We start from the raw sequence: 17,768 nt of genomic DNA, 5'->3' as shown, positions 1-17,768 counted from the left end.
ATTTTTAATATTTAATAATCTTGAGGCCCAGAGGTTCATATTACCCTGTTCAGACTTCAGGCACATGGAGCAGAGAGCAGCGTGAGGGAGCGAGAGAGAGACTCGGATCAGATCTTTTATTCCGATCTTCCTGTAACTCTGAATGCTTTAGGCTTCTTTGAACGTTTCTGAAATCAGAAGAGACGGAAGAATTCAGCTGTGGTATAAGCGAAACAGGCTTTGGGGATCGATTCAGGAAGCCGATGCCATTTCCAGCCTTGCTCCTTGATCGAACTACAGCATCGTTTCCTCAGACCTCTCATCTCCTCAGAGGTCTTTCCTCACATGACATCCCCTCTGCCGCCGTTCAGCAGTCCCTATGCCCCTTCTTGGTCTTACTTTTATCCCCACCACTTCCTATTATTATTCAACATGCTATATATTTGACTTCATTATTAAAGACTTCCCCATTCCTAGAATCCTAACTGTGGGAAAAGGATTGTTGCTTTGTTCACAGCTGTGTCTACCTGGCCTAGAATAATATCTGGCCCATAGTGGGAGCTCAGAATATCTTTGCTGAATGACTACATGGAGGCAGAATTTCCTAACACTGGCGCTACCTTCCTCTCCCCACCACCCCCGTTCCTCCTTCAGGCCTAGCCTACAGCCTGGGGAGAACTGGTCACCTTGCGAACCTCCCTCATCCTCTCTTGCCTTTGCTAAAGTCAGAGTGGCCATTCCTTTCAAAAGTTGAGCATGGAAGGCCCCTCCCCAAGAAACACTCTTCATTTTGCAGGACAGTTAATCCCATGTGGTTTGGACTAGCTAATGACTCATTCTGAGAACTTCCTAAGGTAGATACCCTGTAGCTATACTTCCCATTAATCAGCGTATGCTGTAGTCTGTTCGTAAACAGAGCCGCTCATTACGTGTCACCTACTCTAAGAAGCAAAGGAATTGAATTCTTGTTAACAGACATCTTTTGCTCTCAACTACCTTGAACTGAGTGTTGCTTTTCCATCTGCCAAATCTGTTAGTGGGGACACTATTGTCAAGAATTTCCTCCCAGACATATTCTTGAAAGAACACGTGTGCAGACCATTTAGCGTACCAGGCCTATTTTGATTTGATTGAAATTGGTTGATTCAGAGGACAGAGCCTGTGAATGTACCATTCGTTTTGTAATGGGATTATTAAATTGTTAGAATGAGTTTATATTAAGGATGCGTATGTGTATAGTAATGAATGCATATAATAACAAAATCAAACAAGCTTATAAAAATTTACCGGGCCATTCTGTACAAATTTAAAACAAAAGAGATGGTTCAAACAAAACAGTTATAAAGCGTATAGATCTAATTTTAAATATGGTGAAACACATTGGTTTCCTCCAGGAATTCCAAGATCGTTGCCTCTCCAAATCGATTTGTCTGAGACTACTAGAAATGCATAAGCCAGAGACCACTATATCCGTTAATTCCCATGTATTTTTTTACATGCTCTTTGTAAAGGGTGGTTTCGATTTCATCCTTTTTGGGACTTACTCATTTTCTCTCTTTTATGGGCTGTCTGTTTCCCGGTCAGCTTGGGTCATTCGTAAATGATGCCATCATCAAAAGTTGGTCTTCGTGGAGGAAAGTGACCAGTCACACTGGTATTCCCCCATGGTTTTGAAAGCTAGAATATTTTCTTGAACACGCTTTGGTCAGGAAGTTTTCTAAATCTCCCAGTTGTGGGCTTATTTGTATGGTTATTGTTCCTTCTAGTGATCTGTGCTTTTTTTTATGGAGAACTTTTTTATTAGAGAAAAAAAAAAGGGTATTGACAGTATTCTTCTAATGTTTGAAAACTATGTTAAGTAAAAGTGAATTCAACTCTGCTGACCTTACCAGTATTAATCTTCAAAAACTTTATGGTAATGGTTTGTTTACTTCTTTCTCACTTCCCTAGTCACTCACCACTTACCCTTAATTCTTACAGGAAAGGAAAAACATTCTTTTAGCCTGTTTGCCTAAGTTTGCTCCTTGGCATCAAATTTCTCTTTTTTCTTGGAGCAGTAAATTTTATAAGTCACCAATGGAGAAAAAAAAATAAATGGCATACGCACTCATAGACTATGTCAGTTTGAATCTTATTTGTTTTATAGCGTTATGGTAAGGAATGTGAAGCCAAGTTTGTCTGCATAACTGAATTATTCTACATCTGTGTTCATAAAGCACTAACCTGGATTCTTTCAGCAGTGAGATCATTTTGTCCACGAATTTTGAAAAAGATTTAAATTGTAACTCTACCCTTTGCAGTCCTGTCATTTTATTCCATTTGGGTATTTCTTCTACTTTTAAAGTGTTGTGTCTATAAAGTATTAAGACTGGCTTCTTTGAGCCACCCTGCTAGGCTGTCATTTTGTAATCACACCTCATAAATGAAATGAGGAAAATATTGAAAAATGGTGAAACTTGACAACACCTTCCTACGCAATCCCTGCACTCACCTCCTAACCGAACATTTTTAGTATTGCAAATTCAGACCAGCAGAAGCTGGCCTTCACTTCTCTTGGATATTGGCAATGAGGGTGGGGACCCTTATATAGAAGTGTAAGTATAATATTTTTACTTTTATATGTATGCTATCACAGTACATTTTATGGACTAAGGCTTTTCTTGATTGTGTATTTTACTACACTTCCTAGTTTCATACTCGCGTGTGCACACACATGCGCGTGCACACACACACACACACACACACACACATATATATAAACATGGTTTTAATTTTCCTACTAGGTGAAATGAGAAATGATTTATACATCACTATAGAAAGGGGAGAATTTGAGAAAGGAGGGAAGAGCGTGGCCAGAAATGTGGAAGTGACCATGTTCATTGTGGAGAGTAGTGGCCAGATCTTAAAGGTATGTGCCTGCTGGGTCCTTGATGGTAAAACAATCCCACGTCATCATTTTGGGTTCACCTTCAATGTCATCAGTTAATTTCTGGTTTGCATTCTTTTCGATCTGACCTTTCTCCTCTACCCTTGTGTACTTTTCTTCCCTTTTTCTCATCACTGAAATACCCTCCAGAAAAGCAAGTAGAGAAACAAAAAGGTTTTACAGTTGGATTGTTTCATGAATTGTGGCAGTAATTTCCTCACAGCAGCTCTTCTTTAAATGTCGCGTTTTTATTGTCATTCCATTCTCCCTCTTTCGTCTGTCCTAGTTTTGGAGATGAACACTTGGTCTTTGGCGACTGTTTAAAAACAATAAATAAAAACTGCCACATTTCATCCCATATATTTTCCTTTTGATCAAAATAGGGCCTGACAAGTGAGCTGTTACTGATTGGGGTGGTGATACCAGGTTCCTGTATGCAAGAAGTGTTTTGTGTGAGCCTTGCAGCTTCTTGCATTTCCCAGGGAGGCACAGAACCGGCTTGTGACAGCGGCAGGCTGAGGACTTTGCCGCGTAGTTGAACTCCAAATTGGGCGTGCAGTTGCCCATCTCGTACTTGTCCCCAAGGTCCACCCCCAGCACAGTAGGCCCTGGGAGATGTGCATGGGCATTAAGCAGAAACAGCCGCTGGCAGAAGCAGGTGTAAAACAGCCCTGCAAAGGACGGGGTGGGGAGGTCATTCTCCATGAAGTGCCGTTTGGGGAGCAGGCAGATAGAGCAAAGCAATTGCTCTGCTGTTTTTCAGATAATCTCTAAATGAAGCTGTCTTTAACCCGCGTGTTTCCTTTGTTAGGATTTTATCTCCTTCGGCTCTGGAGAGCTGCCAGCTAGTGAGTACCACTCCTTCGTGCTTTATCATAACAACAGTCCCAGGTGGTCCGAACTGCTCAAACTTCCCATTCCTGTGGATAAATTCAGGGGCGCGCACATCCGCTTTGAATTTCGGCATTGTTCCAGTAAGTGTTTCTTGGGGCTGGCTTTGTTGTGCTGGGGTAAGGCGCTTGCTGAGCTGTACTGACAGTGTGGGCTAATCTGCAGACAGGGTAACAAAGCAGAGACCTTCTAGAGGGAGAGGTGAAGGTCAGTGGAGTCCTGAGAGGTGAGTGGGCTCACTTCTCGAAGAACCAATAACCTCTGTGGAAACATTCAGGAAGGAAAAGGAGGGAAACAATACATAGGGAAGTCTGCAGGGTTCTCCTTAAATCATTCATTTTCATAAAAATGAGTTCATCAGTTTCATAGTCTGGAAAGATGAGACAGAAAGGGGATTCACAGAATCAAAAACTTGTCTGACTCAGGGGAGCTTAGGTAGTCCTAACCCATCTGCTGTTCTCCAGCCACGAGCTCACCCAGCTCTCACACTGGCTCAGGGGAACCCAGGAGGACCTTTCTGGGCCTGGGAAGTCCCCAGGAGAGCTTCCGATTGGCTCAGAGTGATATCTGATTTGCCTATATCTGCATCATCGTGCAGTCTCAGTGTTCAAATGACAGGTAATGTCAGTCAAATAGGCCTTAGAGATGATGTGAAGTAATTGCTTTGTTTTACAGAACTGAAAAAACCCAAAATGGAGAGATGATCCAGGATTTGCCCATATGAACACCACTGTCCCTAAAATTGTCATTTCTTGACATCTCTACTTTAATTTTTTTGCACTCTTTACCACCCTCTCAAGCCCCCACTCCCATCTTCTGGTGTCCCTGTGTCTCTGAAGTATAACTTGGACACTACCAGAGGAATCACTACTAGAGAAGCAGCAGGCTCCTCTCTAGTCTGGAAAGAATGGGCCATTGCCAGTAGATATGCGGTGACCTCTCCTGAGTGCCGTGTAATTCACCCAGGATTCAGAGAGAGGACGACTGTCTATTGCAAGGATGATGGCATATTTTGGAACTGGCTCAGGGAGCTCCAGTAATTATTCTTTGGTGGATGTTTCAGAATGTCGGGAGATGACTAGCAAGGTCTTACCATTCTCCCAAATTCCCAGAGGAGGGTTATGGGAAGGATTTAGAGTGGCAAAACGGAAAGCACTTGGAATGATGCCATAGCATACCTTCCCTAGTCTTTGTTATAAATTCTCAGTCAAGCTAATACAAGCTTTGAGCTTTAAGGTAAAAAAAAGAGAGAGAAAAGTAAAGATGAAATGAGAGAAAAGGAAGAAAGAGCATTTGGAAAGATTTATTTTAACTCAGAACTTGGAAAATGGAAGAAAGGCAATTTTCAGGAAAACCCATTAGATCTGTCCTCTTGTCCTTATATTTCAAACATTGTTCACAGTGTCAGTTTGGGTTTTGAATATTCATTGTTAAGGTTCAGAAGAAACAGCACAAGCATGAAGGAGAAAAATCCCCATAGTCCCATAAATTGAATAATCAGAGCAATTACTTAATCACATGAGCTCCCAAATATTTCTGTGTGTCTGTGTGTATTTTAAGATTTTATTTATTTATTTGAGAGAGCAAAAGCAGGAGAGAAAGCAAGATTTTATTTATTTATTTGAGAGAGAGAAAGCACAAGCAGTGGGGAGGGGGGTGTGCAGAGAGAGAGGGAGAAGCAGACTCCCCACTCAGCAGGGAACCCAACACAGGGCTCCATCCCAGGACCCTGAGATCATGACCTGAGTCAAAAGGCAGATGCTTGACTGAGTCTCCCAGGTGCCCCTGTGTAGGTATATTTATTTAAGAAGTATGTTTTATTCATAAAACACATGTTTCCTGAACACTTCCTATGTGTCCAGCACTTCCTTGGGCATTGGAGATACATGAGTAAGCACAACAGAATATCTCCTCTCATAGAGGTTTCCTGCTAAGAAGGGAAGACAGACAGTATCTGAGCAAATAATTACATGGTAGTGTATCAGGCTGTTCTAAGCTTAGTAAAGAAGATTACACTGGAATTAGGTGCTGGAAAGGGATGTTGCTGTGATGCTGTTTTACAAAGGGCAGTCAGAGAGAAGCTCTCCAATAATGAGATGTATCAGCAACAAGCTGAAAGAAATAAAGGCATGAGCGTTTGGGTGTCTGGGGAAAGAAAGTTATAGGCAGAGAGAACAGTAAATATAAAACACCTAAGGTTGAAACATGCTTGGCAATTCAAGGAATATCAAGGAGGCCAGAATGAGCAGCTGAGAGAGTTTGGAGATGAGGCCAGAGACGTAGGGAGGGAGCTAGATCCCACATTGCCTTGTAAGTCATGGGCAAGACTTCAGACTTTGTTTGGAGCAAGGAGTGCCATAAAAGGATTTAGATTAAAGATGCACTGGTCTGCTTTTGTGTGATGGGTTGTGGGTGGGAACCGAAAGACCAACAGACTTCAGCAGTCCTCCCAGTTAAAATGGTTTGCATTAGAATGATAGTAGGTCAATTCTTTTTCACAGATTTATTGATAGACCAGACTTGAAGGAAGGAGAAGAGTCAAGGATGACCCCCAAGGTTTTGGCCTGAGAATGAAGTGATCATTTATTGAAGTGGGGAGGGTAACAGGAAAAACCTTTTTGGAGAGCAAAAACCAAACATTGCATGTGAAATCTGTGAGGTCTCCTAAACATTCAAGATGTCAGATAGACCATTGAATGCTATCCATGCTAGAGACTTAAACTTGAGAAGGAGGACACAGAGTTCAGTGGTGTACAGTAAATATTTAATAACCAGCACTTGAGCTGGGGGAGAAGGGAGCCCTGAATTAGAGGATTTGCTGACTTCCATTGAGTAAATACCCCCATCATGGCCAAATTCAAGCTCCCAACATGACCATCACTGAACTTGGAGTTGGGAAAAGATGCACATTGCCAACTCTTGCAAGCCACGACGGGCCAGCTCCAGCATATCACTGATGACCCTGATTCTCAGAGCCATGACACCAGATGTGATCTTAAACAGTAAGGTTATATAGGAAAGGGAAGTCCAAGAACGGATCTGTGGGGTACTTCCACATTGAGAGCTTGGGAGAATGAGAAGAAGCCACTAAGGAAATTAAGACAGAATAGCCAATGAGGTGGAAGGAGAATCCAGGAATAGAAGCCAGGAAGTTAATTGAAGAAAGATTTTTTTTTATTTATTTGACACAGAGAGAGAGTTCACAAGTAGGCAGAGAGGCAGGCAGAGAGCGGGGGTGGGGTGGGGTGGTGGTGGGAGGAAGCAGGCCCCCTGCTGAGCAGAGAACCCAATGCGGGCCTCGATCCCAGGACCCTGAGCCGAAGGCAAAGGCTTAACCCACTGAGCCACCCAGGCGCCCTGAAGAAAGGTTTTCAAAAGGAAATTGATCTGCTATGTCAGGTGCCAGTGATAAATCATGTAAATGGAGGACAGAGTGATCATCACCCAGTTTGGCATCATGGAAGTCATTGAACCTGACAGGTGGTTTTAGTGGATTGGTGGTGATGAAAGCCTGGTGCGAGTTTGTCCAAGAGTGAGGTGGAGGAAAGGAAGGGCAGCAGTAAGTACAGACAGATCTTCCCAAAACTTTGCTATAAAGAATACAAGTGATGGGTGTCTGGGTGGCTCTGTGGGTTAAGCCTCTGCCTTCAGCTCAGGTCATGATAAAGCCCCACATCGGGCTCTCTGCTCAGCGGGGAGCCTGTTCCCCCCCACCACCCTCTGCCTACTTGTGATCTCTCTCTCTGTCCAATAAATAAATAAAATCTTAAAAAAAGAGACTACAAGAGAGCAGAGAAATGGGATGGAATGGTGGGTCATGGGAGGGATTTTTTCCTAAGTTGGAGTTCTAAAACATGTTTGGTGCAAATGATTCAGTAGAGAGAACAAACTGATGTGTAGAAGAGAGAGGGGACAAGTGTAGGAGCAGTGCCCTTGAGGAAGGGAAGCATGGGGTCCAGTGCTCCGGGTTAAGTGGACAGTTTGGGCAATAGTGCAGGAGGGCCCATGCAGGTGGGGTAATGGGCGGAACGTGTGGGGGTCCTCTGCGTGTCTGCTGAGAGTGAGGACCATGCTGAGGTTTTGGCGGCTTGAGAAGGGAAGAGGATGGATGAAATCCCTTGTCTCAAAAGTCAAAAGGTGAGATGGTAGGAAAATGCGGCAAATCTGCCCAGCTCAGGGCCCATCTGTGGTTAATGTGTGTTAATTAAAGTGAGATTAGTGTGGCGCAGGTGTAGACTAAAGTGCAGGTTGTGTTTCAGCCCGGTGTAGTGCTACCTTATAATAATGGGAAGTGTGGAGGAGTAGTGGGTAGACAGGATTCACAGTGGTTAGAAGGATGGAGCCTAGAAATGGGAAGTGAGGCTGGAGAGGCCTGGGGAAGGAGGTCAGTAAATTGGAGGTCCCAGGGCACAGTTGTTGGGTTTGGGATATCAGGGCGGACTGGAAAGTTAGGAGGTAGAATCCATAAACGTAGGGTCTTTATTAGTAAAAAGAGGGGGTCACATCAGCTTATTAATGCTGATCTAGAAGCTCAGGGCAAAAGGCCATGGACTTTAAACTTTGGTGTTTATTTTTCTTTTATAACAAAAGACAAATTCAGGGAAACCATTGCTTTTTTTCTTACCTTTGCTAATTTTATTCATTCACAGACTCCTGTTACCTTCCAAATTAAATACCAAAAATGACACAAAAAGATAGTCACATTAACTTGGGAAATTACTTCTAAGTACGTCTTTTCCCCCAAATCTTCAGTTCCATAGCCAGCACTCTCACTGATGTAGAAATCTCATCCTACAGATCTTCACTGTGATTTTCACTTAACTTCAAAGAACAGTGATATTTTCCCAGTTTCTCTCTGGGGTTGAAATTAATGACTTTAGAAAAAAATACTTTGCTAGAATCACATTTTCGGGGATGTCCTCATGCTAGGGGCCAAAACCACCAAGCCAAAATTACTGTTCTCTATGTGGAGTCCCACTTCCCCGTGGTGAAATGGCAGAAGCAATCGTGAGGGAATGATATGTTGCTGAAGTCTCTTGTCTGATCCTCAAGGTCACCATATCTAACTCCTCTAGCTCAGACCTTACTGCTTTCCCAGAGCTGAACTCTTCTATTAAGTATAATGCTCCACTTCCTCCTCTGTGTGGGAAAGAATAACCGTCCCACCCAGGATAGGCTGCAGGCCCAGGAACTTGCTCCTGAACATCTAAATACAAGGAGACAGTCAAGTTGAACCAACCAGTTGCTTTTTAATGCTTTCTCCATTTTTGGAGAAGAAGGAAGTTGGTAGAAAGAATTGGAATGGTTCTCAAGATCTAGAGCAAGTTCCCTAATATCATGTGATGTCAGTTTCCTTCTCTGTACATAATTGCCAATGACCCTCAACCTTTCCAGCCCTTGTAATTCTTCATTAGGCATATGAAAACCTCACGGCCCCATGTCCAGCTTCCAGAATACTACTGTAATAGGCTCTTCTTAAACTACAGGTAGCAGTTCATGTTGTTTATCCACATGTCTAAGATCCCAAGGAAGTAGCTTCTACAGGGCTCTCTGTCCTCATCACACATGTAGACACAGGGAAAGTTCTGTCATAGGCCAAGCAGAGCCTAGAAACCACCTTTGCATCAGTAATAAGCAAAACATCAAATTTCACGTCCATTCATTCACTTGTTCATGGATTTAACATATACTTACTGAGAACCTACTATGTTCCTGGCACTCTTTGAGGTACCAAGTTTAGAATAAAATAACATAGAAGAATCCTGCCCTCAGTGATGCTTATGGCTGGGGCTGGAGGATAGGAGATGAAGAGAAAAAACAGACAATCCAGAAATTTTTTAAAAATGTATTTTCAGATAGTGAGTCCCGTGAAGAAAATTCATCAGGCAGTGTCCTTTGCAGGCTACAGGGCAGGAATACGGGTTGGAAGGTGGCTACTGTAGGTAGAGGTCTCATCATAAAAGCGCTCTCTGTTATGTAGAGGAAACTGGTGAGCGTGGGTTGTTTTTCTTGATCATGCTTGTTGGCAGTCCAAGTCTGAACACAGGTGTATAAACAGGCATTTTAAAAAGCAAATAATTCTTTCTCTCTTTTCTCACAGCAAAGGAGAAAGGAGAGAAGAAATTGTTTGGTTTCTCCTTCGTCCCCCTGATGCAGGAAGATGGTAGGACTCTTCCAGATGGCACTCATGAGCTCATCGTGCATAAGGTAACATCAGTCAGATGCTGGCGGCGGGCTGTGATAAACAGGGCTGAATTATTAACTCATTATCTTGTTATCACTCTGGAAAAGAGAAAGAAGTGACTGAAAAGAATACTCGTTTGGAAGATTGCTAGGAAGGAGTCTTTTTGAAAGGATGGTCTGTATATTCTGTGTCATCATGAAGCCTGTTTTAAAGATGATTTATATCTTTATCTTAACTTAGGTGTAGATGTCTGGGTAAGTCTCTGTGTTGACCTTAAAGTCCTTTCTGTTGCTATAAGAAGATTCAGTAAACTTGAAAATAGGTTTTTGAATATTTCCAGTAAATACATGCTTTCCTGTCTAGAGCCATAGTGCCCCAGGAGTAAACCTAACAGGGTGATCGTTACATGTTTCTGGTCTGCTGCTCTCACTAAGTAGGGAGAGATACTGTGGTCCTCTGTCCTAACAATGTCAGCAGTTGTCACTTTCTATTTTGTGCATCAAGAATCGCCATAAAAACATTGGGAACAAAGTAGACTGTAGTAGGCAATGAAAAGAAAATCAGTAAAACCAGAGCTCCTTAGAAATTATCTGGGAATACTAGTACTAATAAAGTATGGAAGAGAAATACTAGCCACTGTAAAACACAGAATTAAAATACACAATTTCCTCCAAAAACACTTCTCTTTTGCATTTCTCTGTTTCTGTGATCACATGACAGCCCAGGCTCTTCCCAGCTCACCCTTGCACTAAGTGGTCCTGCCCCCCTGGCTCTTGTCTCCCTCTGGTCCAGGTTTCATCAGCTGTTGGGGTGACCCATCTAAGGCACCGGTCAGACTAGTTTACACTGCCCAGTTTAACCACCCCCCCCCAAAAAAAAACTCCTGATTGCTGAGAAAATAAATCTCAGACCCCTCAGGATGTATAAAGCTTCAACTCCCAACCACATCACTTCTGAAGCCTTCTGTTCTTGATACCATGACCACCTCCAGCTCCTTCTAGCTCCTGCTCCCACTGGCTGCTGGTTCTCTCTGCTCTGACTCTGCCCTTGGCACCCCTAGAGATCTGCTTTCCCCTGCCTCTCCTCGTGGCTAACTCCTGCTCACCCTTGGAGGCGCACCTTTAGCACACCCTGCATCAGAAGAATGGTCCTCCCTCCCCGGCCCCCACTCCCTGTGGTCCTAGCTGGCCAACTACTCTCCTGTGAGTTCTCTGGATATCTGGACACATCTCTTACCATGGTACTCTTAATACTGTTCCCTAATTATCTGATGTTCCCTCCGCTTACTCCAGTGGATTTAGGAATCCTGTAAGAGTAACACCTGCGTCAGGGGTGCTGGCACATGCAATGTGCCAACAAAGATTCCCCAAATGAATGAAGGAGATACAAACAAAACTTTCCTTACCTTTGAATTATTCCTAAGAAAGTGAGTGTCAGTGCATAACACATCACATCATTTATGCTGGTACCTGCATGGATATGTATGTGCATGTTTTTTAAATCTTTTATTTTCTAGTTATTTGTTCAACGCATTTGTTGGCCACAAATGACAGGCACTGTTCTAGGTACTGGAAATGTGGTGACCAAAACAGTTCAAGTCTGTTCTGTTTCTGGCACTTATGTTCTCTCCACTTCAAAAAGGAACTTAAAGATGCTTACAATGATAGAATACAAAGAAAAAAAAAATCTTCAAGTAATCAATAAAGCAAACAGAGGAACTCAATCGGCTTATCTCACTATTAGGTGGGAGGTGCCTTTTGTGAGATACATGACAGGCAATGTCTTTAGCTACAATTTTCCAAAAGACGTAATGGTATTTTGTGTGAGTGTTTGTGATGCTACCTCTGTGTGACATTAAATCTTGACTCAGAAAAGGCAGGGCTAAGTTAATTAAAACTGAGCTCCAGTTACCCAATAATGTATAGAAGGATGAATCCCTTTTATATGGTACATCAAGCATGGGCTTTCTCCCCTGTGGGTTAGACAGTGTTGGGGGCAGGTGCTAACTGTCCAGTCAAGTCCAGGTTGACCCCTCCAAATGAATACAAATAAGACCAAGATTCATAGTTGGTGTTTAAAGACTCCATATACTTAAAGTGCCAGGAGGACAGGTAGCAGGCCTTGCTTCTCTACAGAAGCACTTCGGAGTTCAACTGGCATCGATTCCCAGACAGAGAACCATTCTACTCTGATACCAGAGGACTGTTGGGTATAATTTGGCAAGGGTAAAACTTTTCCCATAAGCAGAGCTTTGAATCTGCTTAGACCCTTGTACAAGTTTTCATGGAGTATTCAGAATTCTGATCCATAAAACATAGGAAAATGTATTTATTTGAGCTTGAGCAATTTAAAAGGCAGGTGTTCGCAGTGATAATTCTCAACCACAAAGGAGGCTCAGGATGGTGTCTGTCTAATTTGGGGAAGACCTGCTTTGAGGAGACCCATCAGGACGCATCAGGCCCACAGAAGAACCCTGAGTAGCTGTGTTATCTTGTGTTTAAGGTTATTCAGTGTTGCTTTTTTGAAGAGGTGTGGGATTCTCTCCAAGTATAACAACTTTTGTTTTTAGTCTAGTAGGTACCATGGTTTTCTTTTTCATAGTACTGAGCCAGCAAGTTCAGTTTCAGCCTGAGGCCACTTGTAGTATAAGGATTATAAAAACATATTTTGAGCATAATGCTTATCCTTCTTCTGCCATGGCAGGAAAACTCACAGCCTGCTGATAATTGCAGCCTTGAATTTACTATTTTTAAAAAAAAAGTAGGAAATGGTGGGGGGGAAGGAGGAGGAATGGTTTTAAATCATTGAGTAGAAAAGATAGCCCATTTAATAAGTAGTGTTGAGATGACCATGATGGGTGTTGGGGGAAAAGAAAGAGCTGGATTCCTACCATGCTTCTTAGACCAAAACAAGTGCCAGATTAAAGGTTTTAAAAAAAAATACTTGTAAGAGCCTTAAAAATACAACTGAATATTTTTACGATCTTATACTATTGAGGAAAGGAGAGGCTTTCTAAGAATGGCTCACATGTTAGAAATTAGGTACAAAAAAAAAAAAAACCTTTGACTACGTAAAATTTCAAACTTATTTCTCTTTTTTTACTTTTTTTTTTTTTAAGATTTTTATTTATTCATTTGACAGAGATCACAAGTAGGCAGAGCAGCAGGCAGAGAGAGAGGAGGAAGCAGGCTCCCTGCTGAGCAGAGAGCCCCATTTGGGACTCCATCCCAGGACCCTGGGATCATGACCTGAGCCGAAGGCAGAGGCTTTAACCCACTGAACCACCCAGGCGCCCCTCAAACTTCTTATTGATAAAAACCATCATAATTAAGGCTGAGAGACACATGACAAGGTCACACAGTTGCAACGCAGCTTACAAAGGGTGATTGTTCCCAGTTGGCCATGAGTTACTACAGATCAGCCCCAACAAGAGCTGTTTACAAGATTTTACCATTCTGCCTACCCCCCCACTTCCCCTCTACTTAGCAGAGAAACAGAAACCAACAGACAGGAACTTTCTTAACTTCCCATGCTCTCTCCTCTGCCACCTGCAAACTTACCGGCATCCTTCCCTTCCTTCCTGCTTCCTGTCTCAGACGATGGGCCAAGACTCTTCTCCGAGCCTGATTTTTTCACCTGCTTCCTTCAGGATCCCCCTCCCTCTCGACTCCCCGGAGACCCGGCTCTTCCCATTGTCCCCTCTTCCTCCTGCAACTCTAGCTGTTTCCTTTTCTTCTGACTGTATTCTCTCAGATCATGGGCCCGCTCAAGCCTTTTTCTTAAAAACAAAACCAGCAAAAACCTTTTCAAATGACCACTCCCTCCCCCTTCCCTTCCTGTCACCCTCCGTCTCCATGAAAAGCTGGTCTTCCCTCATAGTCTCGACCTCCTTGCGTTCCATTTGCTCTTCAGGCTGTTTCTGTGCCCAAAGTTCAAATGAACTTTCTCTGTTGAAATCACTAGTGCCCAACCTGGGTCACATAACCTTTGTTTTATTACTTAGCATGAGATAAATTAAAAATTAAACACCTTAAAAAAAATGAAACACCTAGAACATTTTAAAAATTAGAAGTAAGCTGATACGCTTAACACAGAAACGTGCCATACTGAACAGAAAAAAAGACAAAAAGTCTAAGGTAACTTCATAGGTGGACTTGATCTTGGCACTGAAAGCTATTAGTGGGACGTCCAAAAAGCCCCTTCAGTCTTACGAATTATACCAGGACATGGTCAGTCTTCCGAAAGTGGCTAAAGCCACTGGCCACTTTGAGAATCTTTTCTTACTTCTTTGCAGCATGTAACACCATTGATGACCCTTCCTGAAAATCCCACATTCTTTGGTCTGTTGGATGGTTTTCTCCTGAGTTTCATCCTTCTTTTCCCTTTGAGGACCCTTCTGTCTTTTTCCTTACACCTGGGTGTTACCATGGATTTCATCCTTGGCCATCGTCTCTGACTCCTGTGGTCTCGAACCGTCTCAGCTACTTCCATGGGTTCGCTCATCACCGCACCTCTGGTGCTGACGGCCACACCAGACTTCCAGGCCTGAGCTTCTACTAGCCTCCTGACCATCCACAGCGGGCTTCGACACAGACACCTCAAATTCTGCAGCTTCCCATGGGAGCCTTCCTTTTCGGTTTCTCCTGAGAGGTCTAGGGCAGTTCCAAGGCTTTTTTGTATTGAGAAATCCCATGTTCTAGACTTACTAAGGTCTTTATCATTGTCTGAATATACCTGTACTTAAAAAAAAAAAGGTGGGGGGTTGGGTGGCTCAGTGGGTTAAGCCTCTGCCCTCAGCTCAGGTCATGATCTCAGGGTTCTGGGATCGAGTCCCGCATCGGGCTTTCTGCTCGGCAGGGAGCCTGCTTCCTCCTCTCTCTCTCTCTCTCTGCCTGCCTCTCTGCCTACTTGTGATCTCTCTCTGTCCAATAAAAAAAAAAAATCTTAAAAAAAAAAGAAGGTTATTTTTAAGATATTTTAGACTTACAGAAGATTTGGAAAAAATAGTACAGAAAATTCGCATATACCCTTCACCTAGCTTCTCCTTATGTTAACATCTTACGTAACTACAGCATATTTATTGAAACTAAATTAACCTTTGTGCAGTACCTGAATTTCACAAGTTCTTCCACTACCATCATTTTTCTGTTTGGGAGTCCAGTCCAGCCTCCCACATGGCACTTCATTCCCCTGGCCCCGGATTCTCCTGTATGTGCTTTCCTATTCCCAGTACCTTGATAGCTACCATTTCGTCCACAGAATATGCCTTTTCCTGCCTTGCCTGCTGGGTGCGCCTCTTCTTCTCTATGAAAGTCAGGCAGCCCCGTCCCCAGCCCCTGGAACCCCAGCCCCTGGAACCCGGTGGCCCTTATCACAGCTTTGTCATGGGTATTCAGGTGCAGGGGTCAGACATTCCATGCCCTCAGGGACAGGGACTGTGTTTATTTCCTGGGTACATTCTTAACACCAAGTTAAAGGACTGACAAATAAGAATTTAATAAACTTTTAATAATATCCTCCAGAATGGCTAATCATACTGAGAGAGTCCCTAAAAGAAGGTGTTATCCTACCACAGCTGTTTAAATCTGGTTGTGATTAACTGGTCAAATACAGTTCCGACTGGACTGTTTAACTTACTGTGTTTTTAAAATTTAACTCCGTACTTTCTGCAGTACAAAAATTACAGACCCCTTAAGGTGATTAACGTATGACAAACTTCCGTACCAGTGTATTTCTGCATAAAACTTAGATGCTCATCGCTTGGTCACACAGTTTGTATTACTGCAGGCACCATGTTTCTGGAACACTGCTTGTGACTGACCATTGCAGCTCTCTGTGACATGTCTAAGACATTGGGTCAACAAGCTGGCCTGGATGTACCATCCATTGTTCTGCCAACTGGTTTTAACCCTGGGCAGAGGAACAGACTGTAAGCTAAGAGGTATCCTCTTAAAGCTCATTGAGACAGCACCACGGCTTCCCAAAGCCTGCATTTAGTTCTTCTCTGAGAGTCTGAGCACATTTCTCCTGTCAGGTCTGATTTCAGTCTCAAGTGTAGTAAAGCAGAGGGCTGGTTCTCAATTCTTCCTCTCTAAATTGTAATAAATTAACTTCACGCCATTTTGAGGTGACTTGCACAGATCCCAGCCCATCCGAGGAAACACAGAATATTGTCCTTTACTGGGGCAATGACATTGTTTTGTTCCTGTAATCTGGTAGTGGCCTCAAGAGGCTATGGTCTTGTTTCTGTCATTCTCATGTCCTCATTGCCTTGTTCCACGTCTGCCCCGGATGTGATGGAAAAAAGTTGTCCTTATGCCCATAGCAGTTGTTGGCCAAGTGTCCCCAGAATGCAAGTGCTTTGTGTTTAACCGCTCATCTAGTAGAGGGGTGTAACTGGATCTTGGTTTGGTGACGAGACCACGCCTCACGTGTGTGCACTAGAGCTTTGTGGAAGGCCGGAGCATCACAGGGGTCAGTCTCAGACTCACAGGCCTGCGGACACGCAACCCCGACTCTTCCATATCAGTATTTCCAAGTAACACACAGGCAGTGCTGCACATCGTTTTCCAGCTTCTTTCGGTGACTTAACGGACTCTTAGCTTCAGAGTTGCGGAGTGGGGTTGTTCATTTCCATTTTCTCTCCCCCTTACCCTGCTTCGGAGTTGTACTCCCAGCACAGTCCCTTCTCCAGTCTGGCTGAAGAAGGCCTGAGGGATTTACTGCTGACCCTTCCTTCCTCACCGCCTGGCTTTTGCTAATCATCCGTGCATGGCCTCATAAAAGGCGGGGGAACCTTCTTGGCTTCAGTGTTTGCTGATACCTGCCTCTGCCCTAGAGGCCGACTTTCTGGAACACCACTTCTCTTCAGTGCTCCCCAACCCAGTTTCTCTACAGTTGGTTCTCTTTCATCAGATGAAATGACAGATGATCTCTACCTCACCTGTTAGGTCCCTAAGCTCCAGTGTCGTGCCTTATCTGCTCCTACTTGGCCTTGCTCCCCACTGCATCCAGGGCATGTGACCTTCCTCGTTCCATTCGTGGTTTCAGAATGGAGCCCAGCCGTTCCTTCTGTAGGGCTCATGGGCGGATTGGACACGGAGCCATTTCAGCTTCACAGACCACTCTGAGCTGCCTCCCAGGGTATCTCCCACACACAGACCTTTATTTTAGAGAAGTGAACCTTTTGGGTTTTCTTAGCCTTACCCACCATTCAATATGTTACCTATAAATCAGTAAATGTTTACTGAATTAGAGCAAAACTCAAAACTTGGTTAAAACAACATTTGAAGGAGACACTGTTCTGCAGTAGTTTTGAACACAAACCTGGGTTCAAATCCTGACTCTGACACTTACTAGTAATGTCATGTCGAGCAAATCACACAGCTCCTCAGGTTCCAGAGTCCTGCCTCTTGAGGTTGCTATGAGAATAAGAAAATGCACATAAAGTGCTTTGCAGGGCCTTATGTGGAATAAACCATCCTAAATGGTAATTGCTTGGATTGCTTTTAAAGTCTCCAGTGTTTGTATTATGTGTTAAGGATGCATGCTGGGAACCTCAGAGAACAATAAAAGATGTGCTGTGAGATTTTTCCGTACAATTTCTCAAGGCCACTGCAGTTTTTCAGAAATAGATTAAAACTTCCAAATCTAACCCCATACCTAGCATTATCTCCTTTGACTCCTATTGGACCCCCCCACACACCCACCCACCCACCTAGGGAAAAAAAAAAATCAGTGTCAAACTTCTGGCAAATGTTATCATCAAAAGGTTCATTGAAACCCAAG

The 17,768-nt window shown here is 43.4% G+C and overlaps 1 protein-coding gene across 3 annotated transcripts in view; it reads left to right on the top strand.

The window, feature by feature from the left end:
* The window catches only part of DOCK4 (dedicator of cytokinesis 4), a 437,391-nt gene that overhangs the window by 266,999 nt on the left and 152,624 nt on the right, over positions 1–17,768 (top strand). For all 3 annotated transcript variants that reach the window (XM_004741945.3, XM_004741944.3, XM_004741943.3), the window contains exons 14-16: positions 2,763–2,887; positions 3,717–3,879; positions 9,897–10,003. In XM_004741945.3, the coding sequence (XP_004742002.2) occupies positions 2,763–2,887; positions 3,717–3,879; positions 9,897–10,003 (395 nt within the window). The remainder of the gene's footprint in view (positions 1–2,762; positions 2,888–3,716; positions 3,880–9,896; positions 10,004–17,768) is intronic.

The sequence above is a fragment of the Mustela putorius genome, unplaced genomic scaffold (genome assembly GCF_011764305.1).
Source record: "Mustela putorius furo isolate JIRA1106 unplaced genomic scaffold, ASM1176430v1.1 tig00003845_pilon_pilon_pilon, whole genome shotgun sequence".
In the NCBI taxonomy this organism is placed as follows: Eukaryota; Metazoa; Chordata; class Mammalia; order Carnivora; family Mustelidae; genus Mustela; species Mustela putorius.
Note: the sequence above shows the minus strand (reverse complement) of the source record. Positions and strands in the feature narration are given on the sequence as shown.